The sequence below is a fragment of the Pelodiscus sinensis genome, chromosome 8 (genome assembly GCF_049634645.1).
Source record: "Pelodiscus sinensis isolate JC-2024 chromosome 8, ASM4963464v1, whole genome shotgun sequence".
Taxonomy (NCBI): domain Eukaryota; kingdom Metazoa; phylum Chordata; order Testudines; family Trionychidae; genus Pelodiscus; species Pelodiscus sinensis.
The window spans coordinates 6,114,689-6,141,742 of record NC_134718.1 but is presented as its reverse complement, the minus strand read 5'-3'; the positions used below and the strand labels follow the sequence as shown (position 1 = coordinate 6,141,742).

General features: G+C 40.8%; 1 protein-coding gene across 1 annotated transcript in view; it reads left to right on the top strand.

The window, feature by feature from the left end:
• ERCC6 (ERCC excision repair 6, chromatin remodeling factor) overlaps window positions 1–27,054 on the top strand; it is a 65,568-nt gene that overhangs the window by 12,244 nt on the left and 26,270 nt on the right. The window contains exons 5-7 of the mRNA XM_075934669.1: window positions 10,989–11,117; window positions 16,333–16,491; window positions 24,476–24,611. Coding sequence (XP_075790784.1) covers window positions 10,989–11,117; window positions 16,333–16,491; window positions 24,476–24,611 — 424 coding nt within the window. The remainder of the gene's footprint in view (window positions 1–10,988; window positions 11,118–16,332; window positions 16,492–24,475; window positions 24,612–27,054) is intronic.

The window sequence follows — 27,054 nt, the reverse complement described above, 5'->3', positions numbered from 1 at the left end:
GGCCCACCTTGTCCTTCATCTACCTCAAATGTATTTCTTGTTATTGTTTATGGCTCTAGCTAGTTTAATCTTTTTGTTTGTCTTGGGCTTTCTAATTTTATCCCTGTATGCTTATGTTTGTTTATATGTATCCTTTGTAATGTGACCTACTTCCCGCTTTTTGTAAGGACTCCTTTGTATTTCAGATCAGTGAAGATCTCCTGGTTAAGTCACAGTGTTCTCTTACCATACTTCCTATCTGTCCTGTGCAGTGGGGATATTTGCTCTTGTGCCCTTAATAATGTCTCCTTGAAAAATTGTCCACTCTTGAACTGTTTTTTTCCTGAGACTTGCTTCCCATGGGACCTTATTTACCAACACTCTGAGTTTACTAAAGTCTGCCTTCTGGGACTCCATTGGCTTTATTGTGATGCGTTCATTCTTACTATTCCTCAGAATCATGAACTCTGTCCATTCATGATCACTTTCAGCCAAGCTGCCTTCCATTTTCAAATTTTTCATCAGTTCCTTATTTATCAAAATCAAATCTAGAATAGCCTCTTCCGTAGTAGCTTTCTCCACTTTCTGAAATTTTAAAAAAAGTGTTTCATACATTCCAAGGATTATTCTCGTTATCCTCTGAGGATAGGACAAGAAGCAATGGGCTTAAACTGCAGCAAGGGAGGTTTAAGTTGAACATTAGGAAAAACTTCCTAACTGTCAGGGTGGTTAAACACCGGAATAAATTTCCTGGGGAGATTGTAGAATCTCCATTGTTGGAGATTTTAAGAACAGGTTATACAGATACCTGCCAGGAATGGTCTTAATGGTGCTTAGTTCTCCTAAGAGTGCAGGGGACTGACCTTGATGATCTTTCGAGGTTCCTTCTAATTCTATGGTTTTATTAATCTTTGTTATTGGTTGTAATGCCTTGGCTAGAAAGAATTCAGTTCTACTTTCAGATCCCAGATTGAGGATGCAAAACTGGAATTGATAAGATAATAAGCATGGAATCCCCAATGTCACTTTTCACAGAAAAACAACATGCTAGTTGTATAATGCATCTGTATGGGGATTTCAGTGGGGGATTAATCTGAGCAATGTCCATAGGACCAAGGAAAGGTTTTTTGGTAGGCTGCACTAAAGTATTAACAAATGTATTAATCGGTAAAATATTTACTACCTGGTTGAATGAAGCTGTAGTCTTTTCGTTAAATTAGATCAATATTAAATCATTTTTAATTCAGTGTTTTCATCAAGAGTAATTTATTTTGATTGAAAGTTTTAATATGATTCACAGTTTAAATTCATTCAAACAGATTTTTTAATAATGTTAAGATTGTGACAATTTATCCTTAGCAAAGTCATATCATAGACTACATTTCTTTTCATTGCTAAAGTTACAATAAAAGCTTAAATGAATTTTAGAAATATCAATAACTGTAATTGCCAGCAAAACACTACATCTCTTAAAAATTTCATAGCTACAGTTATTGTGGCTGTTAAACTGCAGCTGTCCACATTGACGTTTTTACATTGATGTCCCCAGGTAATCTTCATTATGGGAAATGCTACTAGAAAATAAAATGCAGTGAATTAAGCACATTAAGAATGTCTCAGAAATGTTATTTGCTCTCATTTATGTCTAGTTCTATGTCAATTTTTAGTTTTGGATACAAACGACTGGATGAGATTTGAGTAAGTTTTATCCCTGAGAGAGGAGGGAAACATCCCTTAGGATTACTAAATAGAACAAAATATGAGGGCTAGATGCAGACTAAAGTCTTTGTAAGGCAGAAAGCAAGTCTTAAAACTAAAATTTTTTGAGGAATGGTAGCTGAAGGGATGTTAGGGTGAAAATATTGTGGTATTCAAATCTGATAATTAAGTGAGGTTTGGTACTACTAGATTGACAGACCTTTGCTAAGTGAAAGTTTGTGTTCTCACAATAAACGGAACAAGTATGTGACAATTCTAGGCTTTTCTTTTCTTCAAAAGGTTACTTTGAGGAAGCAGGAGGCCTAATTTTCTGAAGCAAGATGTAATCACTAGCAGAAAGAGAGGGAAAATAGGTACAGAATTGAGCGACTTGAATTGTATTATCTTGTGTAAAAAGAACAGCTTTTTAGGATTTGGGGCCTGTGCTATAGACACATAGGGAAATATTATCCTAGCTGTAAGCAGTTAAATTAGGGCTGTCGATTAATCACTGATAAATCAAGCGACTAGCTCAAAAATACCTCATACAAGTACCTCATTACTGTAATGCAATGTCTTTATCATGAAAGTGCAACTTACAGTGTAAATTGTTTTGTTTTTTATTGTAGTTATGTAACAGTATAAAACTTTTTAGAGCCTACAAGTCCACAAAGTCCTACTTCTTGTTCAGCCAATAGCTAAGAGAATTAAGTTTGTTTACATTTATGGGAGATAATGTTGTCCATGTCTTATTTGCCATGTCATCTGAAAGTGAGAACGTGGTAGTTTTTTGTAGCTGCTTTTGCAAGGTATTTATGTGCCAGGTATGCTAAACTTTTGTGTGCCCCCTTGTGCTTTGGTCACTGTTTCAGACGATGTACTGCCATGCTGATGATGCTCATTATTAAAAAATAATACATTAATGAAGTTTGTGACTCAGCTTCTTGTGGGAAAATGATATGCCTCCTGTTCGCTGTGTTATATGCATTCTGCCACATCTTTTGTGTTAGAGTAGTCTCTGATGATGATCAAGCACATCTTATTCTTAAGATCTAGGGATGTAAAATTTCAATTAATTGGCTAATCGAATAGTTGATGCTTCTGGGCTGTTGGCTACACTTCAAAGGCAAAAGCGCGGTGGGGAGTACAGGGCCAGTGGGGGTCTTGAGCAGTCCCCCACTGGCCCTGTGCTCCCCGCGGCATTTCAAAGTAGCAGCGCTGCATGGAGCCCGGGTTCAACAGGGGAGTCCCCAGCTGACCCATGGGCTCCATGCGGCGCTGCCACTTGGAAACACTGCGTGCAGCCTGGGCAAGCTGAGGACTTCCCGTTGGCTCTGGGCTGTATGCAGCATTTCAAAGCAGCAGTACTGCGTGGAGCCGGGATCTGGCCCCGGGCTCCACACGGCACTGCTGCTTTGAAGCACCGCCTTCACTTCCTCCCCTCCCCCCACTGCCTCTTTCTGATAGAGGCAGCAAGGAGGGGCAAAGCGAGTAATCGACTAGTGTGTCAATGCTTATCGGATAGTCGACTAGTCATTCACATCCCTATTAAGAATGCTCTCACTACATAGCTGACAAAATGCAAAAAGGGTAGCATTGTGAGATTCCTAAAGATATATACAGCACTTTACCTTAATTTAAGAATCTAAAGTGCCTTCCAAAATCTGAGCCGGACAAGCTCTTGCGGAACTTACTTTTGGACATTTCAGTGTGGAAAAGAGTAACATTTCAATGTGGAAACTACTGAACTGGAACCACCAAGAAAGAAAATCAGCCTTCTGCTGGTGACATCTAAATCCGATCATGAACATGCATTGGCCTGCACTGCTTTGGATCATTATCGAACAGAACCCGTCATCAACATGGATGCCATGTGCTCTAGAATGATGATAGAAGCATGAATGGACATACAAGTCTTTAGTGTATCTGGTACGCAAATCTTTTGTGATGCTGGCTACAATGATGTCATGCGAAGAATTGTTTTCACTTTCAGGTGACATTGTAAACAAGAAGTGGGCAAATGTCTGAGTGGACAAGAAGTAGGATTGAGTGGACTTGTAGGCTCTAAAGTTTTACATTGGTTAATTTTTGAATGCAGTATTTTTGTTCATATTTCTACATTTATAAGTTCAACTTTCATAATAAAAAGATTGCCCTGCAATACTTCAATTGGTGAATTGAAAAATACTGTTTCTTTTGGGGGGTTTTACAGTGCAAATACTGGTAATCAAGATATAGCTATAGATCTTGATATAGATATGGATATTGAAGTGAGCACAGTACACTTTGTATTCTGTGCTTTAATTGAAATCAATATATTTGAAAATGTAGAAAATATCCAAAATATTTAAATTAATGGTATTTTATTATTGTTCAACAATGCGATTAATCATGATTAATTTTTTAATTGTGCGATTAATCACATCACTTGACAGCCCTACTTAAAATCTAATTTAAGACAAAGCACAACAAGTAAGAAGTGAATTAATAAGAGGACAAGATGATGCTAGTATAATCTCCCACTTCTGGCTCAGCAAAGAGATAGATTTGGTTTTTTAAAGTAAAAATATAAATTTGTGTCATCGTTGCCCATTCACCCTCATCTAAATGATTATGGGTAAAGAGTTGATCACTCCAGTAGTTGTGAAGGACGAGGTTTGATTCCTACTTTATGGTATCACAGTGCATTATACTCAAACTACAGGTCTCTTCAGACTGAAATGCCCTAAGTTAGGCTTATGGAGCCCTAAAATTCTGCCACCTTTCCTTGTAACAATAGGGCAAAGAAAAACCTGGTTAACTTCAAGATTGTATTGCTCATGATTGCGTGTTTTGCTGATTTCCCCTGCATATGTTCAGAAGATAAAAAGACAAATAAATATTAGTACCATGCATGTTTATTTGTAAAGCTTACATATATTTATACATGTTGGATCTCCCTGATCCAGCAGTCTCAGGACCTGACTGGTCTTGAATGAGGGAATTTGCTGGAGCAGGGGAGATCTCTTGCCACTGGCCTCCCAGCTTGCCACCCCTTCCGGCTGCCGGTTCCTTCTGGCCAGGGCTCTGGCCCTGACCTCGCTGCTGCCAGCCTAGCAAGGGCTCCCTGGGACCGATGCTCCCTTGCCCCTGCCAGGCTCGCTGCCACGGGCTCTGCATGACTCCCAACTGTGCTGCAGGGCTCCCAGCTGTGCCGCCAGAAAACCCTACCCCTGGGCTCTCTGGTCCAGGAACATCTGTGGTCCTGCTGGACCACAGATGTTGCTGAACCAGAGAGTCCCAGTTTAGGGAGGTACAGCCTGTATAAAAAACTTGTGGCATCTGTCAAACTCTTGGCAAGTAAACATCTGTCTTTTTCAGGGAAATTCATAGAGTTTGGGATCATCTGTACAGAGATCTTTTGCTTCTACCTCCGTGTCTCCACGGCAGCCACAAGTGCTTTTTTCCAGGTGCTTCAGGGTGTAGATTTCCTTCCTATAGTGTGGTAGTAGGCATTGCATTTCCCATAGGTTTCCAGAGGACAGCCTGGGGGAGAGCTCCTTGCCTCAGAGTTCAATCCTTAGCCATCAAACATAGGATATGTCTACACAGGTATACAAATCCCACGGTTGGCCTAGGTCAGCTGCCTCAGCCTCTGGGTCTGAAAAATTGCTGCGTGGATTTGCTGGCTCAGGCTGGAGCCCGAGCCCTGGGATCCTGCAGTGAGGGGGGAGGCAATGTTCCCTCTACTCTCTTCCATCTATGTGCACATTTTTCCCATACGTGAGCAGCATCAGTTTTGTTTTATGCACCAAGGCAAATGTGCATGTGCACCACCAGGAGGAACACAAACCTAGCTGTGAGCGCTCTGCTAATCTGCTGGGCAGCATTGGGAATCTCTCCTGAGCAGCTACACAAGTGCACAACTTACACGGGATGCTGGTGGCAGGATCTGCACAGCAGTGTTTACCCCTGCAAGCCCACACACTGTGAATTGGAGTGATCTGACGTGGGCCTGTGGTGACTATGCCATGGGGCTTTTATTTTCACATAGATGTGGACGTAGGCAGATAGTCAGCTTTGGAAAGGTTTCCCATTTCTACACCTCTCAACCTGTGTGTGTCTCAGAGTCCCCTGAGTTCGTGGGAGTGCAAATGATTGTTGGCCCCAAAGAATTCTGCCAAAAATAAGATGACATGAAGATTGAATTGCCTTTTTTTCCCTGACCAGGTCAGCATTTGATACTCTCTCTCTCCCCCCGGGAGAGTTCGTGACTCAAACACTCCATAATTTCAGAGATGTAAATTTAAAAAATAAAAAATACTGAAATATTACTTTGCCTTGAAGACCTTGTCTTTGACAGAGCATCGTGCCTGCTCTTTAAAATGACAGTGCCAAGCTGCAAATGAAGATGTATTCTGGTGCACTCTCTGAATACACCTTTCATTCCTAGCTCAAGTGCATAATTGTCTGCATCAGTCTTAATTTACTCTCTGAGGCTTGTGCTATTAAGTGCATGTATATCATCTGCTAGGACGTACCAATTAAATCTACTCATATACACACAAAAAATCCAATCAGAAAAGTAACTCCAAACATCTCAATTTAGCAGATTAGAATAATCGGTGAAGGATTCTTAGCTGTCTAAAATAGAAAACATACTGTGTTACAGAAGTATAAACTATATTAAACACTCAGCTTGGTTCCTGAATATATTTAAAAACCCATATTGTGTTCATTACTGTGCTTCTGTTGTGGAATTTCTTTCTTGGGTATTGAAATTAATGGAATATGAGCTTGCTATCTGAATTCACTCCTATATTAAGAATGATTTCATTGCATGATGTATGGCTGCTTCACTACTCTTGCAGACTGAGGCTGCTCCTGGATCAGTGATTGTTGACAACATGAAAAATAAAGAGATTTCTCGGTTAGGTTGCCAAGAATTTCAAGCAGCATGTTACATGATACAGGATCATTTGGGGTTTTTTAATTGCTCGGTTATCCTAATAAGGCTTTACCTAGGGTTGGTATGGAATTTTCACACCCTATATACTGCATTATATAGTTGATTACTGAAATGCTTAAACCATCAGACATTTGTCACTGCTGGGGCAAGGATACTGAACTGTATGACCCATCTGAACTACTCTGGCAAACATTATGTTTCTGTCCTTTCCTTACAGCTAAAACAAGTGACTGCAAAACTTGATTCTTTATTCTTAAAGTATCATGGACTATAGCAGGGGTGGGAAACCTTTTTTGGGTCAGGGGCCATGGACCTACAGAAAAATCAGTCCAGGGCCACGTACAAAAATCTCTCTCTGACTGAGAAGGAGCAAGACCCTTCCCACATTCCTGTCACTCACCAGAGTCCCGTCTAGTATATTTTGTGTGCTCCAGCCCCAGGATGTGGGGCAGTGGGAGGGCTGGAGTACCAACATAGGCTCCCCAGTGTGTGGGGGGGGGGAACCCTGAGCCTCGAGGGCCAGATACAGGCAAGCTGGGGGCCGCATCCAGCATTATGTTCACAGAGTTTCTTAATACATATGGTAACCTAATACCAAGCTTTGATAATATTGGAGGTAGTCACAAATTGCAGCCATTTCAGATCAGCTTGTTACTAATGAAAACTACAATGACCTGTGTAGGAGGTGTGGCACCAAATTATTTTAATACTAATTGTTTCTTGTAATGTAACACTTCAGTAAAGTAGCAGATACAAACTTTGAAAAAGAGAAACATTCCCAAAGAAAAATAAACTTCACAATACACCAACTTGACTGTGGGGACGCAATTATTTGGAACCTGCAGCTTTCAGTGATTTCTGTTGGATGTAGTCCTTATGGCTGCTGCATGATCACTTTCCCCGATATGCAGGAGAGGGTACTATATTTCTTCTTAGGGGAGAAGAAACTTTCATTACTACTTAGTGGTGATTCATATTGAAACGATAAAATTGAGATTGGGTCTTTCCTTATACAGATTACTGCCCAGTTTGCCACAAGTGCGTTATGTTGTCTCAGTACTGACTGCAGGGGCACAAATAGAAGGGAAATGCATCTCAGTGACATTAAAATCAATTTATCATGTAGTTGGCAATTTATGTTTTAGTATGTTTCTGATAGTGCTTCCTTCTGTGTTTGACTTTTCTTAGTGATATTTTTCTCAGCAGACTAATTTAATCAACAAATTCTGACCCATGTCTCCATCATAAGAGGTCCCTTCCAACTCCACATTCTGTGATTTGTCAGCATTTATCAATTTTTGCCATCAATTAACCGTTATTTTGGGATAATTGCATAAACTGTGACTGGTAGGAACAAAAAACCTTCAAACCTACTCAGTGTGTGTAAATGAAATACAGCATTTTCTCAACTTTTTTATACAGGGTGGGGTAAAGTACATGTGTTTGTGGCTGTAGAAAATACCTCAACGAGCCAGAATGCATCTCTCAGATGTGTATGACTGTCTTAATGGTGTGCAAGAAAAGAATGTTTATTTTTGAAGTAACTTCTGTGTCTTGCTTTTTAAACTAATCACAGGAAAACACTATTTCCTGGACTGTGGCTACGAGACAATTTAGGAACTTGCTTATACATATTTGAAACCCACTTAATTTTGGATAGGAAACTGTTTTTAATGTGAAGACCTCAGCTATCCCTTCCCCCACCTCCTCTCACTCATTTTTCTGCATCTTCCTTTCTCCTCTTCATCAGTTTTGTTCTGACAGGCTTATAGCACCTATACAATGGAGCCAAATGCTTAATTAATGGAATTGTCTTCAGTGCAACTGACCAGCATCGTGATCTGGTTAGTTTCACAATTCGGCCATTTCCTCGGGTAATTAATTGATGAATAGATAGCAGTAGTCAACTTTGATGTTGCTCTGCAGAGTCAAAGTTGCAGATATATTGCTGAGATCCCAAACATAGGCCGCAAGTGATTTGTGGGGAGACGACAGTTTTCAAGTTGGAAAACTACCACTAAGGAATGTCTTAGTCCTTTAATTCAGACTGTTTAAAGTTAATTTTAGTGTAGTGATTGTCTGGTTTCACCCACATAGTTGCTATTAGGACTCTTGAATTAACTCTTGCAGAAAAATAAGACAAAAACACCATATCGCTTGTGGGTGAGCACTTCCCACAAAGTGATCAGTCTGTAGATGACTTAAGTCCTTATCCTCAAAGGACAGGAGAAGCTCTCATGTTGGCGTAGTAGTGTCTTCACTAAAGTGCTACAGTGGTGTGGCTAAACAGCTGCACATGTTAACAAATCCCTAAGTTTCCCGGACCTGAAAAAGAATTCTAGAAATCTGAAAGTTTGTGTGTTTCCAAAAGTTGATCCAATAAAAGATACTACCTTACCCACTATTTCACATGTAAACACTTGAGATGCAATACACTTTGTATCTAATCCCTCATAATACTGTATAAGAAGACGTTTAAGAGAAAATTAAGTAATATAGCAAAGGAAGAAAGGATGACTTTCAGAAAATGTATGTAAGTATCCTTCAGATATCAATATCTCTGTAATCTTTCACCCTGTTGTGATGAAATTGAAAATAAACCCTATTAATCCATTATCTCTCAGTAATTTTTTTCTGCTGTTACAGCTGTCTTGCCAATAGAGGGAGCTGGAGCTAACTAAAAATTCACGTGTGTTAACATTCCCACTGGAGCTCAAATGTTAGTAGGAGAAATTGCCCTATTTGTTCAGCTGTAATGTGTATGCATCATATAAAGCAGAGCCGTAAAGATCTATTGGATCCCATCTTGTCCATCCTCTAGGATTCCATTGTAGAATTGTTCTAGAGAGTATATTAGCCAGTGCTTTCTCTAATCTAGATTCAAGAGCTGCAGCATCCAGCGCTTCACTGGGAAGATTGTTCCACAGCATAGCAGATCTTACTGTTAAGAAGCTTATCCTAGTATCCAGACTAAATTTTCCTTAGCTTGTTTTCATTCTTTTGCTACTATTTGCAACTATTTTGGACTCTCCTCCTAAACAAATCGTCTCTCTCCTTGTTCACTTACACGCCTCAAATGGAGACTGCTTATTATACCCACCATCTCCCCTGAAGTCCTCATTTAGCCTTACATATTTGGTTATTTAAATTCATCCCTTCACCTCATGATGGTTTTTGCAGTGAGGTATTAGTCTCCTGTGTGATATGTACTTAAGAGTCAGTAATTTGCATGTTTCAGAGGGAAAAACTACAGTTTCATTGGGGATGGAAGTCGCAGAATTTCAGCAGGCACAGGCTTTCCTGCTAACCAGTTTTTTTTAAAGGCTATAAAGAATACTCATCTCATTATCTGGTTCTTACTGTATGTGGTAACCTTTTATTAACTGAAATATTGATGACTCTTCTTATGCCATGCCTCCAGAGCAGCAGCATGATAGCACATTTTCCATCTGTCCCATAGCTATATAACCTTATGTGAAAATTCTCTGAGTGCGCAAGCTTAGCTGGAGTGGGAGACATCTGAGGACAACCTACATGCTGTGTGAAGTGGTGTTAGTCATTCAGTGCTCTTCCTACTCAATCAATACTGAATCAGTTTCTCCCGGCCTGGGGACTGGGGAATACTGTGCTTATTGGAAGTACATATTTTGTATAAGAGAAAAGTCCAGGATGCTAACTACTTTAGCTATTAAATATATTTTCTCTTTTCGTAAGAGAAGTGACAACTCCAGTGACTTCTCCAAGTTCTAGCTTGGGAAATTATACTGCATACCTGAAATCTCTCTCTGATTTCAAAACTATGATCCTTTTCTGCCTTAAACTGAAAGCGTTGAACAGCTAAAGGGTGGGTTTGTCCCCCAAAGATAGCTGTGTTCCATTGATTCCTGTGAATAGCATGTAAGGTGACATGGGCTTTTTCCTGGATAAAGGGAGCTATTTAAGCTCCTAAATTGTTTGGGCTCTTCAGAAAATTTCCCCCCTTAGATCTATAGATACAATGAAATCAAAGTTCATAGAAAAATGTAGTTAAACACTGCAGTAACACTGAAGACCATATTGAAATGCATCTACGCAAGGAGACAATTAAGATGTGCACATGCAAATTTTGGTATTTCCCAACATTTGTGTGATTAACCATGTAATCTGGATGGTTTACTATTTACGAGATTTTACGATGTAGCTTTTGTATAGTATTTTTTCTCACAGACTATACTGTGGGGGGAGGAGGGAAGAGGCAGAAACACTTAACTTTTTCCATTTCCTATTTTATCTTGAGTTTTTCACTTGCAGCATAGATCAGTTTAATTTCATATTGTATGTTGTAACCACAGTAGTTGAATGGTGAATCTTAATGTCATGACAGGAGATGGCATAAACAACGGTTGAAAGACAAAGAGCGGCGTCGGATGGCAGAAGAAGATTCTGATGAAAGTGATGCTGAATTTGATGAGGGTTTCAGAGTACCAGGATTTCTCTTCAGAAAGCTTTTTAAGTAGGTATCATAAACTATTAAAAAACTGTACAGACTGTTTATGCAAATAAATAGTTATTAGCTGTCATTTCCAAGTATACTATCCTGTATTCAGATGCGTAATCCCTGTGGTTCCTGTTAAAAAATAGATGGATAATAAATGATTAAGTGACTTTTGGGAGTATCTATATATCAGTTTATCTACTGGCAGAAGAAAGATTTAAGAACTGCTTTTCATTGTAAAGAACACTTTCTGTTCTTGATAATGCAGAATTTTAACTGGGGTATGGAGTGGAAGGATTGTTTTTTTAACTGAGAAGATTAGCATACTGTGATTGTAGGTGCTTCAGTTGTGATGCATAAAAATTAGGAAAATGTGCTTTTGTGTGGTGGAAAAGCGAGAGTTAGATTATTGGCAAAAACTGTGGGCAAGACTGATTTTGAGAACTATTTTATAATCCGTATTATATTTAAGCCTTGCTATTTAAACTAGGGATTAAATACCCATTTTTAAAATTACCTGGTTAAATAATATGTTTAACCAATTAACGTGGAGGGCTGGTTAAACATTATTTTAGCCCACAGTAAGGGCTTCTTTTGGCATAAAAGTAAAGTGCAGAATGTGCAGTTGCATAATTCCTGCACAGTGAATTAATGCCGGTTACTAGTTTGAGGATTTGTAAGGACAGATGGCAGAAATGCCCATTAATCGAACTTTCTGGTATCTAAAAGTGCTGGATAATGCCACTTTTACTGTAATTAGCTCTGTAGGTGACTATGGTTTGTAATAAGTGTTTCCTGGTATTCATTTAATCAGGAACATGTAGTTTTATAACCTCAAAGAAATTACTACCTTTGACCCAGTTCTTCAGAATTAAAATGCCAGTTCTGAAAGAGAAATTGAACAAATATTTGGTTGACAAGACCCTGATCAACATCTCTAATTGTTTATACAAAGGTAATGCAGAAATCTTCCTATAACAGATTCAACTGAGACAGACAACAAAAAATTAATCATAGCGTATAAGCCTCCCTAATGAAGGGTATCCCTGCAAGCATGAGTCAGTGAGCAAAACTTCCTAAGTGGTTAAAAAGATCAATTCAATTGAATGATTTGTCTGACTTGTAAGTTAAATGTACAAGTCTCCAATGTATGAAGGCTTTCAGTCAATACACATTAAACTTTGAGTTCTAACCAAATTTGAGTACAAAGATGGCTAAATATTGACCTAAGGAAGCTTACAGCAGTAAATTCTACATGGTGCTTTCTGTCACCATTTAATCGAATACAAAACACATTTGCTCTCATTGCTAGAAACATCAGCTCTTTTACCTTCTTCAGTAAACCGTATAAACAATATGTTTCCTCCCATCTATTCCTGTCTGCTCTCAAGAAAGTGGAGTTAGATGAACTGTGTTCCTGCTGCCTCATACAATGATGAAACCAGGTTTTAGAAATGCTGGTAGAAGAATGATCTCAAGTTACAGTGGGGGAGGTCTAGGTTGATATTAAGAAAAATGGTTTCCCTAGGAGGGTGGGGAAGCACTGGGCTGGGTTCACTAGGGAGGGGGTAGAATCTCCATCCCTAGTGGTTTTTAAGTCTCAGCTTGACAAGGCCCTGGCTGGGGTGATTGAGTTGGGATTGGTCCTGCCTTGGGCAGGGGGCTGGACTCGATGACCTCCTGAGGCCTCTGCCAGCCCTAGGATTCTATGAGTCTAAGAGTAAAACACAAAGTGGGAAGCAGGGTTAGTTTTAATGAAGGCTAAGATTTTTGGCATGGATATTTTCATTAAAAGTCACAGACAGGATACGGGCAATACATGAAATTATGGAAATGTACACAAGGCCAGCATTAGGGAATAGCAAGAAAGGCAATTGCCTGTGGCCCTATGCCACAGGGGATCCTGTGAAGCTATACGTCGGGTCGTGCAGCTCTGGCTGAAGCCCTGTGCTTCAGACTTTGGCTGAAACTCGAGCCCTGCATCTGAGGCTGACCTAGAACTTTGAGGAATTTGTGGCATTTTTGTAAAATCACAGAATCCATGATTGACTCTTAGCTTTCATTGTAAGTTGTGTGATGCAGCGTTCTGGCCCTTTGTGGCCCCCTCTGGGAGGCCTTATGGTCCTTCCATACCCTGCCCCTGAAAAGGAGACATAAAGGTGGATCCTCAAGGTCATGCCTAAAAAGGCTGCAAGGAAGCAGCCAATCGGAGCGCAGCAGGCTCAGTTAAAAGGAGCAGCTGGGCCTGCTTCCTGAACAGATCAGATCTTCCTGGGACCAGAAGTTAGAGAAAGTCCTGGGAAATGGAGAGAGTCTTGTGGGGAGGACCTGCCCAAGTAGGGATAGGCTGTAAAAACTCTCCAGGCAAGCAAGGCTTGGAGAGACCTTGTGCAAATAGGGAACAAGACAAATAGAACCTAAGGGGTGTTACCGGCTGAAAGTGACCGAACTGGGTGGGATGCAGCAGCAAGCAAGTAAATGAAAGCAGTATGTGGCAGCTGTCTATAAGATCCCTCAGGAGGGACCCAGAGTAATGGGGGCCTGGGTCCCTCCACTAGCCACTGTGGAAGTAGCCTAAACCCCAAGAAGGAGTTAAGCCTCTGGACTAAAAGCCTGAGAAAAGGGCTCAGATTTAAATAGGCCTAGAGATGGGGCTAAAGATCTGAGAGGGACACTGATTCATTGAACTTTGTTATCCTGGAAGCCAGTAACCTGACTGGAGAGCTCGGACACCAGAGAACTGCTAACGGCAAAGGGTCTGCGGGGAGAAAGCCCTTGGGACACTGCTCCATAGCAGGACAGGGACTGACTTAAAGCTAGCCCAGAAGGGACTGAGAACTGAGCCCACAGATACGAATAAGGATACAGTGATCGTCCTTCCCGAAGGATTCATTTTAGGTTATGTGCAGCTTAGCTGGAGGGCTGAGCCACTGAAAACCCTTCTGACGAGGGCAGCAGCGAACAGGGAGCACTGTGAGAGTGAATGAGTGTGCAGGTTCATGAGAAGTAAGTGCGCCATAACTGTACATTTACTCCGTTGTCTATGCGTCTACCTGAAAGAAGTCCTGTCTATACTAGGAGAAGTATTATATTGTGATACCCAGTTGCAGCACAGTTCCCTCCGAATGCTATTAGAGCATACCTCTGTCCCACCACTAAACATAAAAGTAAAATGTATAACTGAATCCATTCTGTAGCTGTGAAATTTCATGGCTTTGAATTGTATTTTAGCCACATAAAGCAATCATGCTGGAAAGACCACAAAGTATTTTAACTGGGTTCCCAACATGTTTTCATAGTGAAGGCCAGAACGTAGCGAAATAGTGCATTGAAAGGTGTCAGGATATGCAGAATTAGAATTAGTTTAGGATGAGAGTATCTCACTAGTAATAATATTACTAGTGAAAAAACGAGCATTTGGAAATATTTTTAACATTTGTGTGGTCATAATCTTGAATGCAGACAGAGTCAATATAAAAAACCACCATAATGTGCATGAAACTGACAAACTAAGGTGGAAAATTTCAGTGGGTACACATTTACAAAAAACCCATGATTTTTACATCCCTAATTCACTCTACAAATGTTATGTTTAGGGGAATCCATGTTGTAGTGCTATGTTGTGATCCCTCAAGTGATTACATTTGTGGTGTTAGATAGTTCTTTGATTTTCTCCCATCTTCTCAAATCTTTATTTTTTTTTTCATTCTTATCTCATTTTGCTTTCCATCTAAATACCTAAGGAAAGAACCCCATCCTAAGTTTGTGCAATGATCAATAAAACCATAGCAGTCATTTATAGGGAGTTTGTATACATCAGAGTTCCTAAACATTCTGCATTCAAAGAAGTAAAACAGAATTACAAAAGAAAGCCAAGAGTGCACTCTGTGAACTTTCCCCATTCTATTAGTATCTACATTTCTGTACTCAGCCTCTGCTCTACTCAACATGCATGTTACATGGGGGAGAATCAATAATGTTTGTCCTCCCTAATATTACTAGTATAGAAATGCTTCAAGCACCTTTTTCCTTTTAAATTACAGATGTTTTTAAGTTTATCTCACTTCATTTTTTATTCTCGTCTTCAGTTTAAACAGTATCTGTTGGAACCTCTCTAGTCTGGCACACTCTGGTTTGGCAACATCTGTGGTCTGGCATGATTTTAGTTAGCCAGGTGTCCACTTATGGGTGTGGCCAAGTTTCCCATGGTGCCATAAATTTTGTTTACAGCCCCCAGTCTTGGCTCTCAGTGTTCTGTACTATTATTCCACTCTAATGTACCCCTACCTGTCTTCTAAGAGCTTGGAAAGCAGTGGAAATGTTAGTAATGCTGCTAGATGATATTGACCTCTCATGTTTTGACACATTCTCTGGTTTGGCACTGGTCAGACCCCAAGGGTGCCGGATTAGAGAGGTTCAATCTGTAATTCCTGTTTGCACTATGACATATCGTTATAAAAAGTATGGCCTAAAATCAGTCTCTGTCTAGCCTCCCAACTCTGACTTTTCATTTTACATTGTCTTTCGTTAATCTTTATTTAAATTAGATTGTATTCTACATCACTGTTCATTCTTTCCAAGTTTCGCTTTGAATTGTAACTGCAATGGTATCCTCTTCTAGTAACACACTGCTACATCCCACCCTCAGACAGATCTTGGTTCTTTGCCTTCCACAATATTTTTTATTTCTGTCAGCTTTTTCTTTATTGAAAAGAGGCTTAAGTCTCTGAAATGAATTTCTGGTTGTATATAAAGTAACCAACTTTTAACAGACCTAACTGTTCACCTCTTGCAGTGGAGTATAAATCCCACCCACCACCAATTACAAGCCTAACCTTCCAATTCAATCCAAATGGTATCCCTAATTATACCCCCTACCTATTAAAGTTCCCCATTTCCAAAGGGATAATAAAGCGTTGGATGTTAGAGCAGCTTCCCTAGTTACTTCTAACAATATTTTTAAAAATACATGAAATAAGATACCCTCTAATTACCATGTCTATCAGTTTAATTAGAAATGTTTTAGCATTGCATAAAGAATGAATTTGTCACATATAATGTCTAAGTGCATCAAAAATGCATGACCTTGTAAATACAGCACTCATGTAAAACACACATGCAGCATGTTACTGTAACTAGTATTAGGACCTTGCCAAATGATTAATTCATGAGTACTTTCTGTTCTGATCCGTATTATCAAACATTTGCCATGTTTTTTTCCTTGTTGTTGTAGGTACCAGCAGACAGGTGTTAGGTGGCTCTGGGAATTGCACTGCCAGCAGGCAGGAGGAATTCTGGGAGATGAGATGGGATTGGGCAAGACCATCCAGATAATTGCCTTCTTGGCAGGTCTGAGCTACAGCAAGATCAGGACTCGTGGTTCAAATTACAGGCAAGTGCTCCTCTGCAGACTGTCAGTCTGTGGAGCTCAATTAATATTTCATCAGATGTATTGCTGGTGGAGGAGGGTCCTGTGAATTATTAATGACATTTCAATTACATTATTCCTTTAATTCTTTTAGTGGGGGACATCAAAGGAAATTTTTTACGAGACAATGGAGCTGTAGGGCAGGAAAAATTAAACATGTAACACTTTTAATGAATTCCAGGCATTGATGCTTCATTTTGCAGACGAGCCACACTAGATATTTTGGGTCAATACAATGTCTAAGGTTAGCTTACACAAATGGATTGTTTACAAACTCAATTACGTTAATATCAATAGTTTACACAATATGGAATTTTAAATTAGATGTTATACCTTTAGTTCCATTTATTACATTTTACATTAAAATATTTGTTCTGGCAAGACACCAGGTGAATGCTTTACAGGAAGTAACAAGCAGATTCAGGGTCAAAGTCAGGGCTTCTGATAGGTAACGGAACATCCTGGCAGGATCTTTTTTAAGACCAGAACAGATAGATCTACATCTGTCTTTTCTTCTGAAATCCATTCTTTAGGATGGCCAGTCTTTCATCACACCCCTTTCTACTTCTTCCATGTATCAGTCAGTACTGCCTAAAGAAGGAATTTACTCTTATTTGTGGATCAGACAGATCTCTGGAAGAAATATCTTCTGGAATAAATCCTGGAACATCAAGTGCACGCATAATAGTACTAATCATTCGTGGTTATGTCACACCTTCTATCTTAGGATCTCAAAGTATTAGATAGGATTTACTAAGAGTAGAAAATAACTAATGTAATTCAGTTTGAAAATCACTTTTCATTTTTTCTGTATACAAAGAATGTTTAGCATGGACATAGAAGATATATTTTGTAAGTCATTTTAACAGTTTTTTTTCTAGAAAGATCTTACCCTCCAATTGCTCTACTAGCTGAGAAGAGGACACAAGTATAGAAAACATTGCTCCCTCCCTCGCCCAGAGCTAGAAGTCTAGATTCCCAAAACAGGAGGAAGGGGATGGTGGTGCCCATTCCTTCCTTTATAACTTCTAGCCCTGTGTTTAGGGCACTCACTTTGGATATGGGAGACTCCAGTTCCAATTCCCAATGTGAAGGAAAGGATGTGATCTTGAGTCTCTCACCTCACAGCAGAGAGCCCTAATCTCTGGACTGTGAAGTAATCTGGGGCAGGTGTCTGCTCAGTCTCTCCGATTGAAGCTATTCTACTAGGCGAGTGTTCTACCACCAGGCTATAGTTATTTTTTCCTCTCCCTTCCTCCTTGCCTCCCACACCTTGGTGACCCTTTTAAGTGTTTTATGCAGAAAGAAACAGCTTCAACAGGAGAGATTGAAAGACCTGCTTGCAGAGAGAGGAACTTTGTTGTCAAGTTACACAATTGGCAAAACCTTGTCGTCGTTTATTCCTGTGTGCTAAGCCCTGGCAGACGACGTCAGTGGACATGGTAAATTCTGTTGAGATAGGAGTGCTGCTGTTTCAGTATATGTGACAAAATAGTTAAGTTTCCCAATATATCAACAAAAATATGTTTATTCAGTTGCCTTCAGTGCTATTGAGTTCGTGCCCCAGTTTCTTTTTGAAGATAATTTGCCTTTGGTGAGCAGTAAATACTGATAATTTACTGATATCATCAGCTCAAGGTGCTATCACATTTCAGATGCCATAGAGATGATCTGTCCAGACTTTTCTCTTTGGCCTTGGCAATTGACAGCAGTGGTAGATTTGCTAGTACCAGAGTAACATAATTGCTGAAGCATCTGCATGGGTTTATTGGAAAAGCATGCAGCTAGGAGTCAGGAACATGCGCGCGCGCACACACACACACACACCCATGTTTCAGTCTAATCCCAGCCTTGCCATTTGCTCACTCACTCTCTCTCTCCTTGAGTTATTGCTTGAACTTTGTAGTCCAGGGTAATTTTGCAAAATGTTTTGAACAGGTGCTCATAGTAGTTTGGCTGCAGGAATGTTCACAACTAAGGGGGTGCTAGTGTAGATAAACACCACTCTTGCTTCTCCTGCCTTCTTATTTGTTCTTATGTGTTGCAGCCGTTAGTAGCATAGTGCTCTATATGAAGATAAAAAGACAAAATACTTAATTGGCGTTATTAGTTGGCTGAAGTTTAATTGGCGTTATTAGTTGGCTGAAGCTATAGAGAGTATGGGGATGATGACAGAAGTCTGGGGGAGATACTGCCTTAAGAAGAACAAGGTATAAAAGGTGCTTTGACATTGTGGGCTACTTGTTAGTGGTGTCCTTTTATTAAAAAGGTAATTAAGTGTGTTTCATTTCATTGGTGGAACTGGCATTGAAAGGCTTTTCAAAAGTAAGTTTTGAGGAGAACTCTAAATGAGGGCACAGTGATCATTAGATCTGGGAAACATAACAAGGCCTTTCTTCCCCCTCGTTAGAATAATAGATTCCAAGGCCAGGCGGGACCAGTAATCATTTAGTCTGATTTCCTCTGTTACACGGCCTAGAGCCCTGAAATAATTCCTAGAGCAGGTCTTTAGAAAAACATCTAGTTTTGGTTTAAAAAATGCCTAATGATGGAAAATCTACCATGGCACTTGATAAAATGACCGATGGTTAATTACTGTCCCTGTTAAAAAATTACATTTAATTTCTAATCTTAATATCTGGCTTCAAATTCAATCCTATCTGGCTTCAAATTCCAGCTATTGAATGGTGTTTGGTCTGTCTCTGCTCTGTTGGAGAGCCCATTATCAAATTTTGTTCCTGAGGGTAGGTACTTGCAGACTCTGTTAAGCTACCTAGTTAGAGCTCCTTGGGTCTGCCACTGCAAGGTGGAATTGGGAACTGTCCCTAAATGACACCCCATGTGTCACTTATTTTATAAGGATAGGTACCACTATTGCAGACAGACTGAGCCTACGGTAACGCACCTTCCAGGATAAAAGGCTGCGGAAGTATCTCAGGCACATCTCTGAATACAAAGTTACTCGTTTATTACATAAGAAACTAGTCGCAGAGACTTATATCATAGTGGCCATAAATGTCTTCCTTTGTCTGTCATCCGGCATACCCTCCCTCTACCTCTCTACTTCCGCTGGCCTGTTAGTGACTGACTCACACATAATTACTTCTTAGTTGGCCGTTGCTGATCCAATCCGAATGAGGACCTCAGCATTCACCAACAGACAAACATATTCCTTCTTTATGATACCGTGGACCTTACAAGCATGGCTCCTGGGACAGGGTAGACATTGCAAAGGTTACTGTTTCTGAACAGGTGTCCAAGTGATTCTAGCTGCCCAGAGGCATCTATTGGACGGGCAGCTAGAACTGGAAAAGATTTGTGAACTGGTGTGAAAAGACCTAGGTGTGGATCATTTCATTGATCTGCCAAAAAACTGCTTGCTAACCTTCTTTGCCCTTCTCGGTCTTGGTTACGGATCCCACCCATCGGAGTATATTTGGCTGCTTTTTCATTTGCTGAAGGCAGATACATTTCTGCTCTGTTTTCTGTGCAGATTCTGGCAAGACTTCACAAACTCTTTCTTAAAAGAACCCTTGTCTTTCATCTGGAGTGTACTGAGGTCCTTAGAACATCCTCCAGGTTTTTCTTTCATTTCAGTCAGGTGCATTAACTCAACCTATCTCCAAAAAAACATGTCTAATGGTCAGCTGACAGGCTGCATTTTTTGGTGCTTTTCCTCGGCAGGCCTGCTAAGGCGTACTTCTATTAATCACATGGATATTGAATACTTTAACATCTGTAGCCGACCTCCACTCTGTTCCCATCATGGAGACTTGCAGAACTCCTACACAGAGTTCTCTGCTTATTTTTTCAAGGCTGTACTACTCTGAGTAAGCCTTTTTGCATGAATCTAGGTGTGGCTTCCATAGTTGCAGAGTTTATTTCTCTACTCTCTTAGGCATCCTGGTGATTTCAGGATGTCTCCCCTGCTTAATAATTTCTGTTTCTGTTGGAAGTATCCTAATTCTTATTTAGAAAACTAAACAAATCTTTTGCTTTCACCTCAGCAGTACATGGGCATCATTTTGCATACTTGAAAACTGTGCAGTGACTATGGTTACTCCTTGGTACCAACATACTGCTACTAAGTTAATCTTTAATAGACCCATCACTGGGTGTTCTTTTTCTCCACCAGGGAGAGCAACTGGTGGCGTGTGCCTTTGGGGAGAGAAAAATAAATCACTAGTAATTCTAATCTTCAGAAGGTATCCGATTACACCAGAGCCCTCCCTCACTTGCCTGCCTACCTAGAGTTGGGGTTCATTTTAGTATTGTGATACATTTCACTTTTGCTCTGATGCTGTGTCTACGCTTTGAGGAAGTGGTGTAATTCCCGGCTTGAGACGATATACTCTCACTCACTTCTGTTGAGCCAGTATGCTAAATAGAGTATAGCTGAGGGGGCAAGAGGGGCTAGCCATCTGAGTATGTATTCAAGGAGGCTAGGTTTTACTGTGCTACTATTGTAGTCCCTTGACATGGGAATCACACCTCTTGCTCAGAGCCTAGACAACCTTAGTGGCAGTAGTTAGCACACACTGCAGAGAAGAAAGTGAGTAACTTTGCAAGTTTAGAAATTCAGTGGGAGATGAATTCTGGGGGGGGGACGACACCTGAAAAGGGTATACGTAGCCACGCCCCCCCCCCCCCCCAAAAATGCTAAGGGGGGCCAAGAGGCCAGCGTCAGAGCTGGAAGGGAAGAGGCAGGGCTAGAGCCTTTCCCCTTCTCGTTCTGGCCACACTGCCTGCCTGGGAAGCTGCCCAGTGCAGTGTAGTGGCTGCTGTTTCCCAGGCAGTTGCTGTGCTGCTCTGGACAGCATCCCAGGCAGGCAGCGTAGCCAGAGGCTGCCTGGGAGAGTGCCCAGGGGAGGACAGAGTGCCCCTCCCCAGCCCTGCCAAGTAGCATGCCATGGGGAGGGAACAGGGAGAGCACGGGGGACCCCCAGCTGGGGCAGGAACAAGTTATATGGGGGGGCACATATGAGGGATAAACTCTCCTTCCCCACCTGGTCCGTCTTTTACGTCCTTCCCACTAGTCGCCCCTGGATTCAGGAGTTAGGAATCTGTTATAATTACAGCCCTCTGAATACAAGATTTACAGATAAATTATTTTCCTTTTTTCCTCCCTCTCCAACCTCCTCAGGTAGCTAGAATGGATTTTCTCTAAATGCCCAAAACAATCCATCTCGATTGAAACCAGGCATGAGAAACTAGCTGCTGTGGTAATTTTGAGAGAGCGCTAATCCTCTAAACATGAATGCTTTCAGGCAAAGTACCTTCTCAGTGCTGTCGGTAGCATCCTAACAGCACTGAAGATTTTCAGCAGTTATCTGTTTTATATTAACTAGGCATCTGATGGCTACTTTGGCTTGTAGTATAAAGCTTACTTATTTGACGGCTGAGCAAATCAGAAAATGGTAGGATTTCATTAGATCACTGATGAGCCGTCTGTAAACTTCAAATAGAAATGAAGAGGGCAAACCACCCTGCGCCTAAGGAAACAGAAAGCCAGCCCTGAAATTTGGGGCTAGAAATGGAAACCTACCTGCCTCAGTAAGAGTTCTTTGAATGCTGCAGCCAGTGCTAATAATAAGCAGCACATTCAAATCAATTAACCATCAATATTCATATCCTGCGATCCATAATGAAAGAGTATGGTATATTGGATTATAGCTCAGCTCTCTCATTAATATCGTATTGTGGGGGAAAGGCTTCAATAAAAGAATGTGGGTATATTAACCCAAGAACCAAATCAGTTGTGAATGAAAATGCCCACAAGAACATAGTATCTCTTGACATTAAAACAGTCACCTTTTGAGCAAACCGGGTTGCACATCTCTCATACTCTTAGTTCTTTTTGTTTTTAATACATTTAAAAAGCAGAAGCGCAGCATCTGAGACTGGACGCAAGATGGGAATCAGCTGTCCTGGCTCGGGCCAGGTCCCCTCTGCCTCCTCTGCCCCCTGGTTGAAATGGTCCTGGGGAACCAGCTTTTAAGCCAGCTCCCCCCAACACCAGCTCCTGCTCCCCCTTCCCTCCCCCACACACACTTGCTGCCTTTGATAAAGGCAGCAATGGGGGGTGGGAGAAGCAATTAGTCACTTACGTCCCTAATTCACACTGGCTGGCAAAACACCATGTGGTTTTAAAGAACTGCTGAAGTACAAGGTAAAAGGTTAGACGTGGCTGACGGGGATTTCCTGGTGACAGAGCGGTAGAAATGTCAGAGAATTACACTACGGCTATGTCTGCATTGGCAAAGTTCTGTGTATTAGTTACATCACCACTCAGAGCACTGAAGAGAAATCACTGTTGTGTGTTCACATCAGATGCTTGTGCAATAGTATGTTCACACATGTGGTACCTGCATCAGCATTTGGCATAGTGCACTTTGAGCAGCTCTCTGACAGAGCATCTCTCCCTCCTCTGCTATTAAGTGTTTAGGGAGGCAGAGGGGGTTGTGGTCGCAGTGCAGCCGGGGTCTTGCGCCAGTGCCCTCTGATGCATTGCTTCTCATCCCAGCAATCCCTGTGTTTCCATCCGCATTTGACACCATCTTTCAGCAGTTTGCTTCCTAAGTGCTTTGCCTCCTTGTTCTGCAGTAATGGATCCCACATTGCTGACCAATATACCGCATACTCTCACTGATACATTACGAGTGGCAGTGGAGTTCTCCGTAAACTGGAAAGGCAAGAGGTGTCTGGCATTGATCTCGCTACGTACAATATCTATACCATGCAGTAATTGCCCTGGCAGGCACGGAGGTGCCGACCACAGAGGAATGCCGCTTTTGGGCTCAGGAAACAAGCCCTGAGGGGTGGGATCACATGGTCATGCATGTGTGGGATGACAAGCAGTAGCAGACCTTTTGCTGGAAGAAAATGGGAGAAGGAGAGAAGTATTTTCCTTCTGGAGAGCAGGGTAGTTCTGAGTACAATTATATTTTCTTGGAATTTGTTCTCAGCGGTATATACTGCTTCCTCATTTTGAGAGAGAAAGAGAAGGGGGTCAAACGTGAACAAAAGAGCTGGGAGCCAGAGAAGTTCTAATCCCAGCTCTTAGTCTGACTTCCTCTGTAAATTTCAAAACCCGTATGAGTTCTTTCGAAAAAGGGTTGGTTTTTTTGAAAGAACCACGTCTAGACTGCGGTTTCACTTTCGAAAAAGCCTTTTTCAAAACAGCGATTGGACGCGAATATGCAAATGAAACGCAGGATAGCTAAATCCGCGCTTCATTTGCACTTTTGATTGGGCTCATTTACATTTCTCTTTCGACAGAGGAATATAGTCTAGACAAGCCCTAAGGGTGCATCTACATTGCAATCGGAGCTCAAAATAAGCTACACAATTTGAGGTATGCAAATTGCGTAGCTTATTTCAAGTTAATTTGGTGCTGTCTACACAGCACTTATTTCAGAATAAAACGCTATTCTGAAACTCCCCTTATTCCTCGTGGAATGAGGTTTACAGGGGCATTGGAATGAGCCCATTATATTTTGAAATAACAGGCATGCCCAAAAGACACAGAATAGCTATTTTGGGATACCGAAGGCATCCCGAAATAGTGCCGCAGTGTAGATGTAGCTTAAGGTGCCACAGGGCTACTTGTTTTTAAAGTTGTTGGCAGTTAGTAATTTCAGTTCTTTTAAAGATACATTGTGCATCCTAAATCTGATTTGCATTATCACAGTACCCTTTTACCATTTTGTTTGCAGTTTTTCTATTAATGGATTCGTTCATCAATATAAATACATAAACTGTTCAGCTGTTGTAGCTGTACCCGGAAACCCTTTTATCATGTGTTTGAAAAGAAAAGAAAATGCCAATCAATTGCCTTAGATGACATATTCTATTTGAATTTTTAGTGTCTGTTGGTTATTTTAATGGACCACATCAAATAGCATATTTATTTCACATTAATGTTTTCTTCCTGAATGCTTTCTTTTAGGTTTAAAGGTTTGGGCCCAACGGTGATTGTGTGTCCAGCTACAGTGATGCATCAGTGGGTGAAAGAATTCCACACTTGGTGGCCTCCTTTTAGAGTTGCAGTTCTTCATGAAACTGGCTCTTACACCAACAAAAAGGTAACATTTGAAAAGTGTTTGTGCACTTCTTACCTTAATACATAGAGTTGTGTATCCATTTTTCTTGAAGACTTGTGTGTGTGTGTGTGTTTAATCCTTTAAAACATTCTCAGAGATTTGCCTAGTTTCTCTGGGAAACTCATGCAAAAAGTGATGGCTAAACTGTAATGTAACCAAAAAGCGTGGATTGGTCTTAACATTAATGCATTGTTCCCTTAGAAGCCGTGCTATTCTGCTGCTCTCGCTCGGAATTTATTGTTCATCATGCCATAGTTCACAGTACTCCAAAATACTAAAAACCGTCCCAGACCCTTGCCAGTGTGCCCTGAGAACACTTCTTGACCCCATATCTGAGGACTGATTTAACCATGTGCATATGAACAAGAATTCCTTAGCATGCCATCTAATCCTGTTTACAGCCTAATATATTAGTGAGGTCCATGTAATATTCAACACGTCTGTCTTGAATCTTGTCACGTTGGAATCTTCTACCTCCAGAGGCAAAAAATTTCTGAACACATGGAGGAAGAGTTGTCCTTGCATCAGTTTAACCTAAACTTTTGTGATCTTAGTTTAATTTCCAGGAATCCACATGTTCCTTTTGCTCTCTTCTAGCAACCTTATCCAAATCAAGGCAGTCCTCTCTATGTACCTTTGCAGTGTAACATGAGCCCACATGCTGAGCATAAATAAAAATTCTACTTCAAACTTTAGAGTCTGAAGGTTCAATTCAGGAAGGTGCTGAGAATCATCAACTGCCACTGAGTTCCATGTAGGCTTGATCATTAAAGCACTTTTCTCTATTTTCCCACAGACGTAAGGCACTCCCAAGTAAATCCTCACCATTGTGCAAGGCCATAGTGTAATTCTTTCCTTCCTTGTGTATAATTAGGAAACCGTATATGAAATTATTAGCCTTCTTTTCTGCAGCTGATCACTGTATTTAAGAACCTGTTTGTGCACAGACATTGATACTGATGAATTCTTCCATTGTGATAGCCTGTCCTAAAAGAGCCTTGATCCAATCTAATCGGTTCCATCAGCACACACAGAGTTCGACTTTTTAAAAAAAATTTATTTGGTCAACTTTTCAGTATTTGGTACCTGTTGGAAGGGAAATGAGAGGAAAATTTAGACTTGTTTCTGGCTGCTGTTTCAGGTTCTTAATTGAGTTTGCAGAATTCGGTAAACCATTTTCAGATTTCTGTTTAAATATTTATTGAATTTCTTGTAATATTATGGTGGTAGGGAGCTTAATTGCATTTGATTAAATGTATTGTGAAATAATCAATATAATTACAGTACACAGCAGTAAATGAACAGCGCACTGAGAAATCTGCTAGTAGCTTCCTGATGCTCAATTAACTCAGTGTGTCTTCATTCAAGCCCTAAACATCTACTGCCCGCAATAATGTGCTTGCATATATTCCTAAATTAAATCATGCATACTTATTTTGGTGTTACTATTAATTAATGAACCTATCTAACTTACCCAGAATTTGCACAAGAAGGGAGAGAGGAGGTGCACTGACAACTTCAGAACTTCCCATCCCACCAGCTAAATAACAGTTCAAATACCCTCTGCTGATATCTCTTTAAATATTATTATTTGTGTTACTGTTGCCTTCGTTATGGATCAGCACCCCATTCAGGTAGGTGCTATACAAATTCAATAGAAAAAAGATGCTCCCTGCTCTCCAAATAGCTTACTAAGACTGTGGACACCCCTGCTACATAAGGCAAGTTACAGTGCTGTAAAGCGCCAGTGTGAACAGGCTCCCAGTGCTGTTAGCTGCTCTCCTCATGGAGGTGGTTTGCCTAGAGCACTGGCAGAGCTCTCTCCCAGCACTCTTGCATGACCACACAGTTGGGTTAAAGCACTGCTGCTGCAGCAATTTGAACGTGGACGTGTAGACAAAGCCTTTGTCCAAGACCAGAGACAACAGATGGATATAGACAGAGGAATTACAAGTAAACAATGAGGCAGTGGTGATCAGCACATTTCCTACTGTGAAACTGACAAGACAGCCAACTGCATTCTCCTAACTACAACAACTTAAGCCCTATGTCTCTGTGGAGGTGGAGTTATGTTGGTGTAGTAGGGCGCTTACCTTGGTAGAAGCAAGTCTGTGGTGCAGACACTGATGTAATTAGGTTGATGTAAACTGCCTTATGTCGTTTATGAAGCAAAGCTGTAGTGTAGACCAGTTCAGAATAACTAGAGCACCCACGCACAGGTTGAAGCCCAAGCTATTGTTAAAGTTGCAGAGTCATCTTTGTATGTCTAGTTAGATTGAGGCAGCTGAAGAGCAAAATAGCCCACATATAAGTGTACATCAGGCAGATTCTGACATGACAATTTACCATGCAGTACCAGGCTTTGAAATCAAAGCACTGCTAATGTCTCTTTTTAATGTATCTATAGGCAGTTTTTTCTCTATTG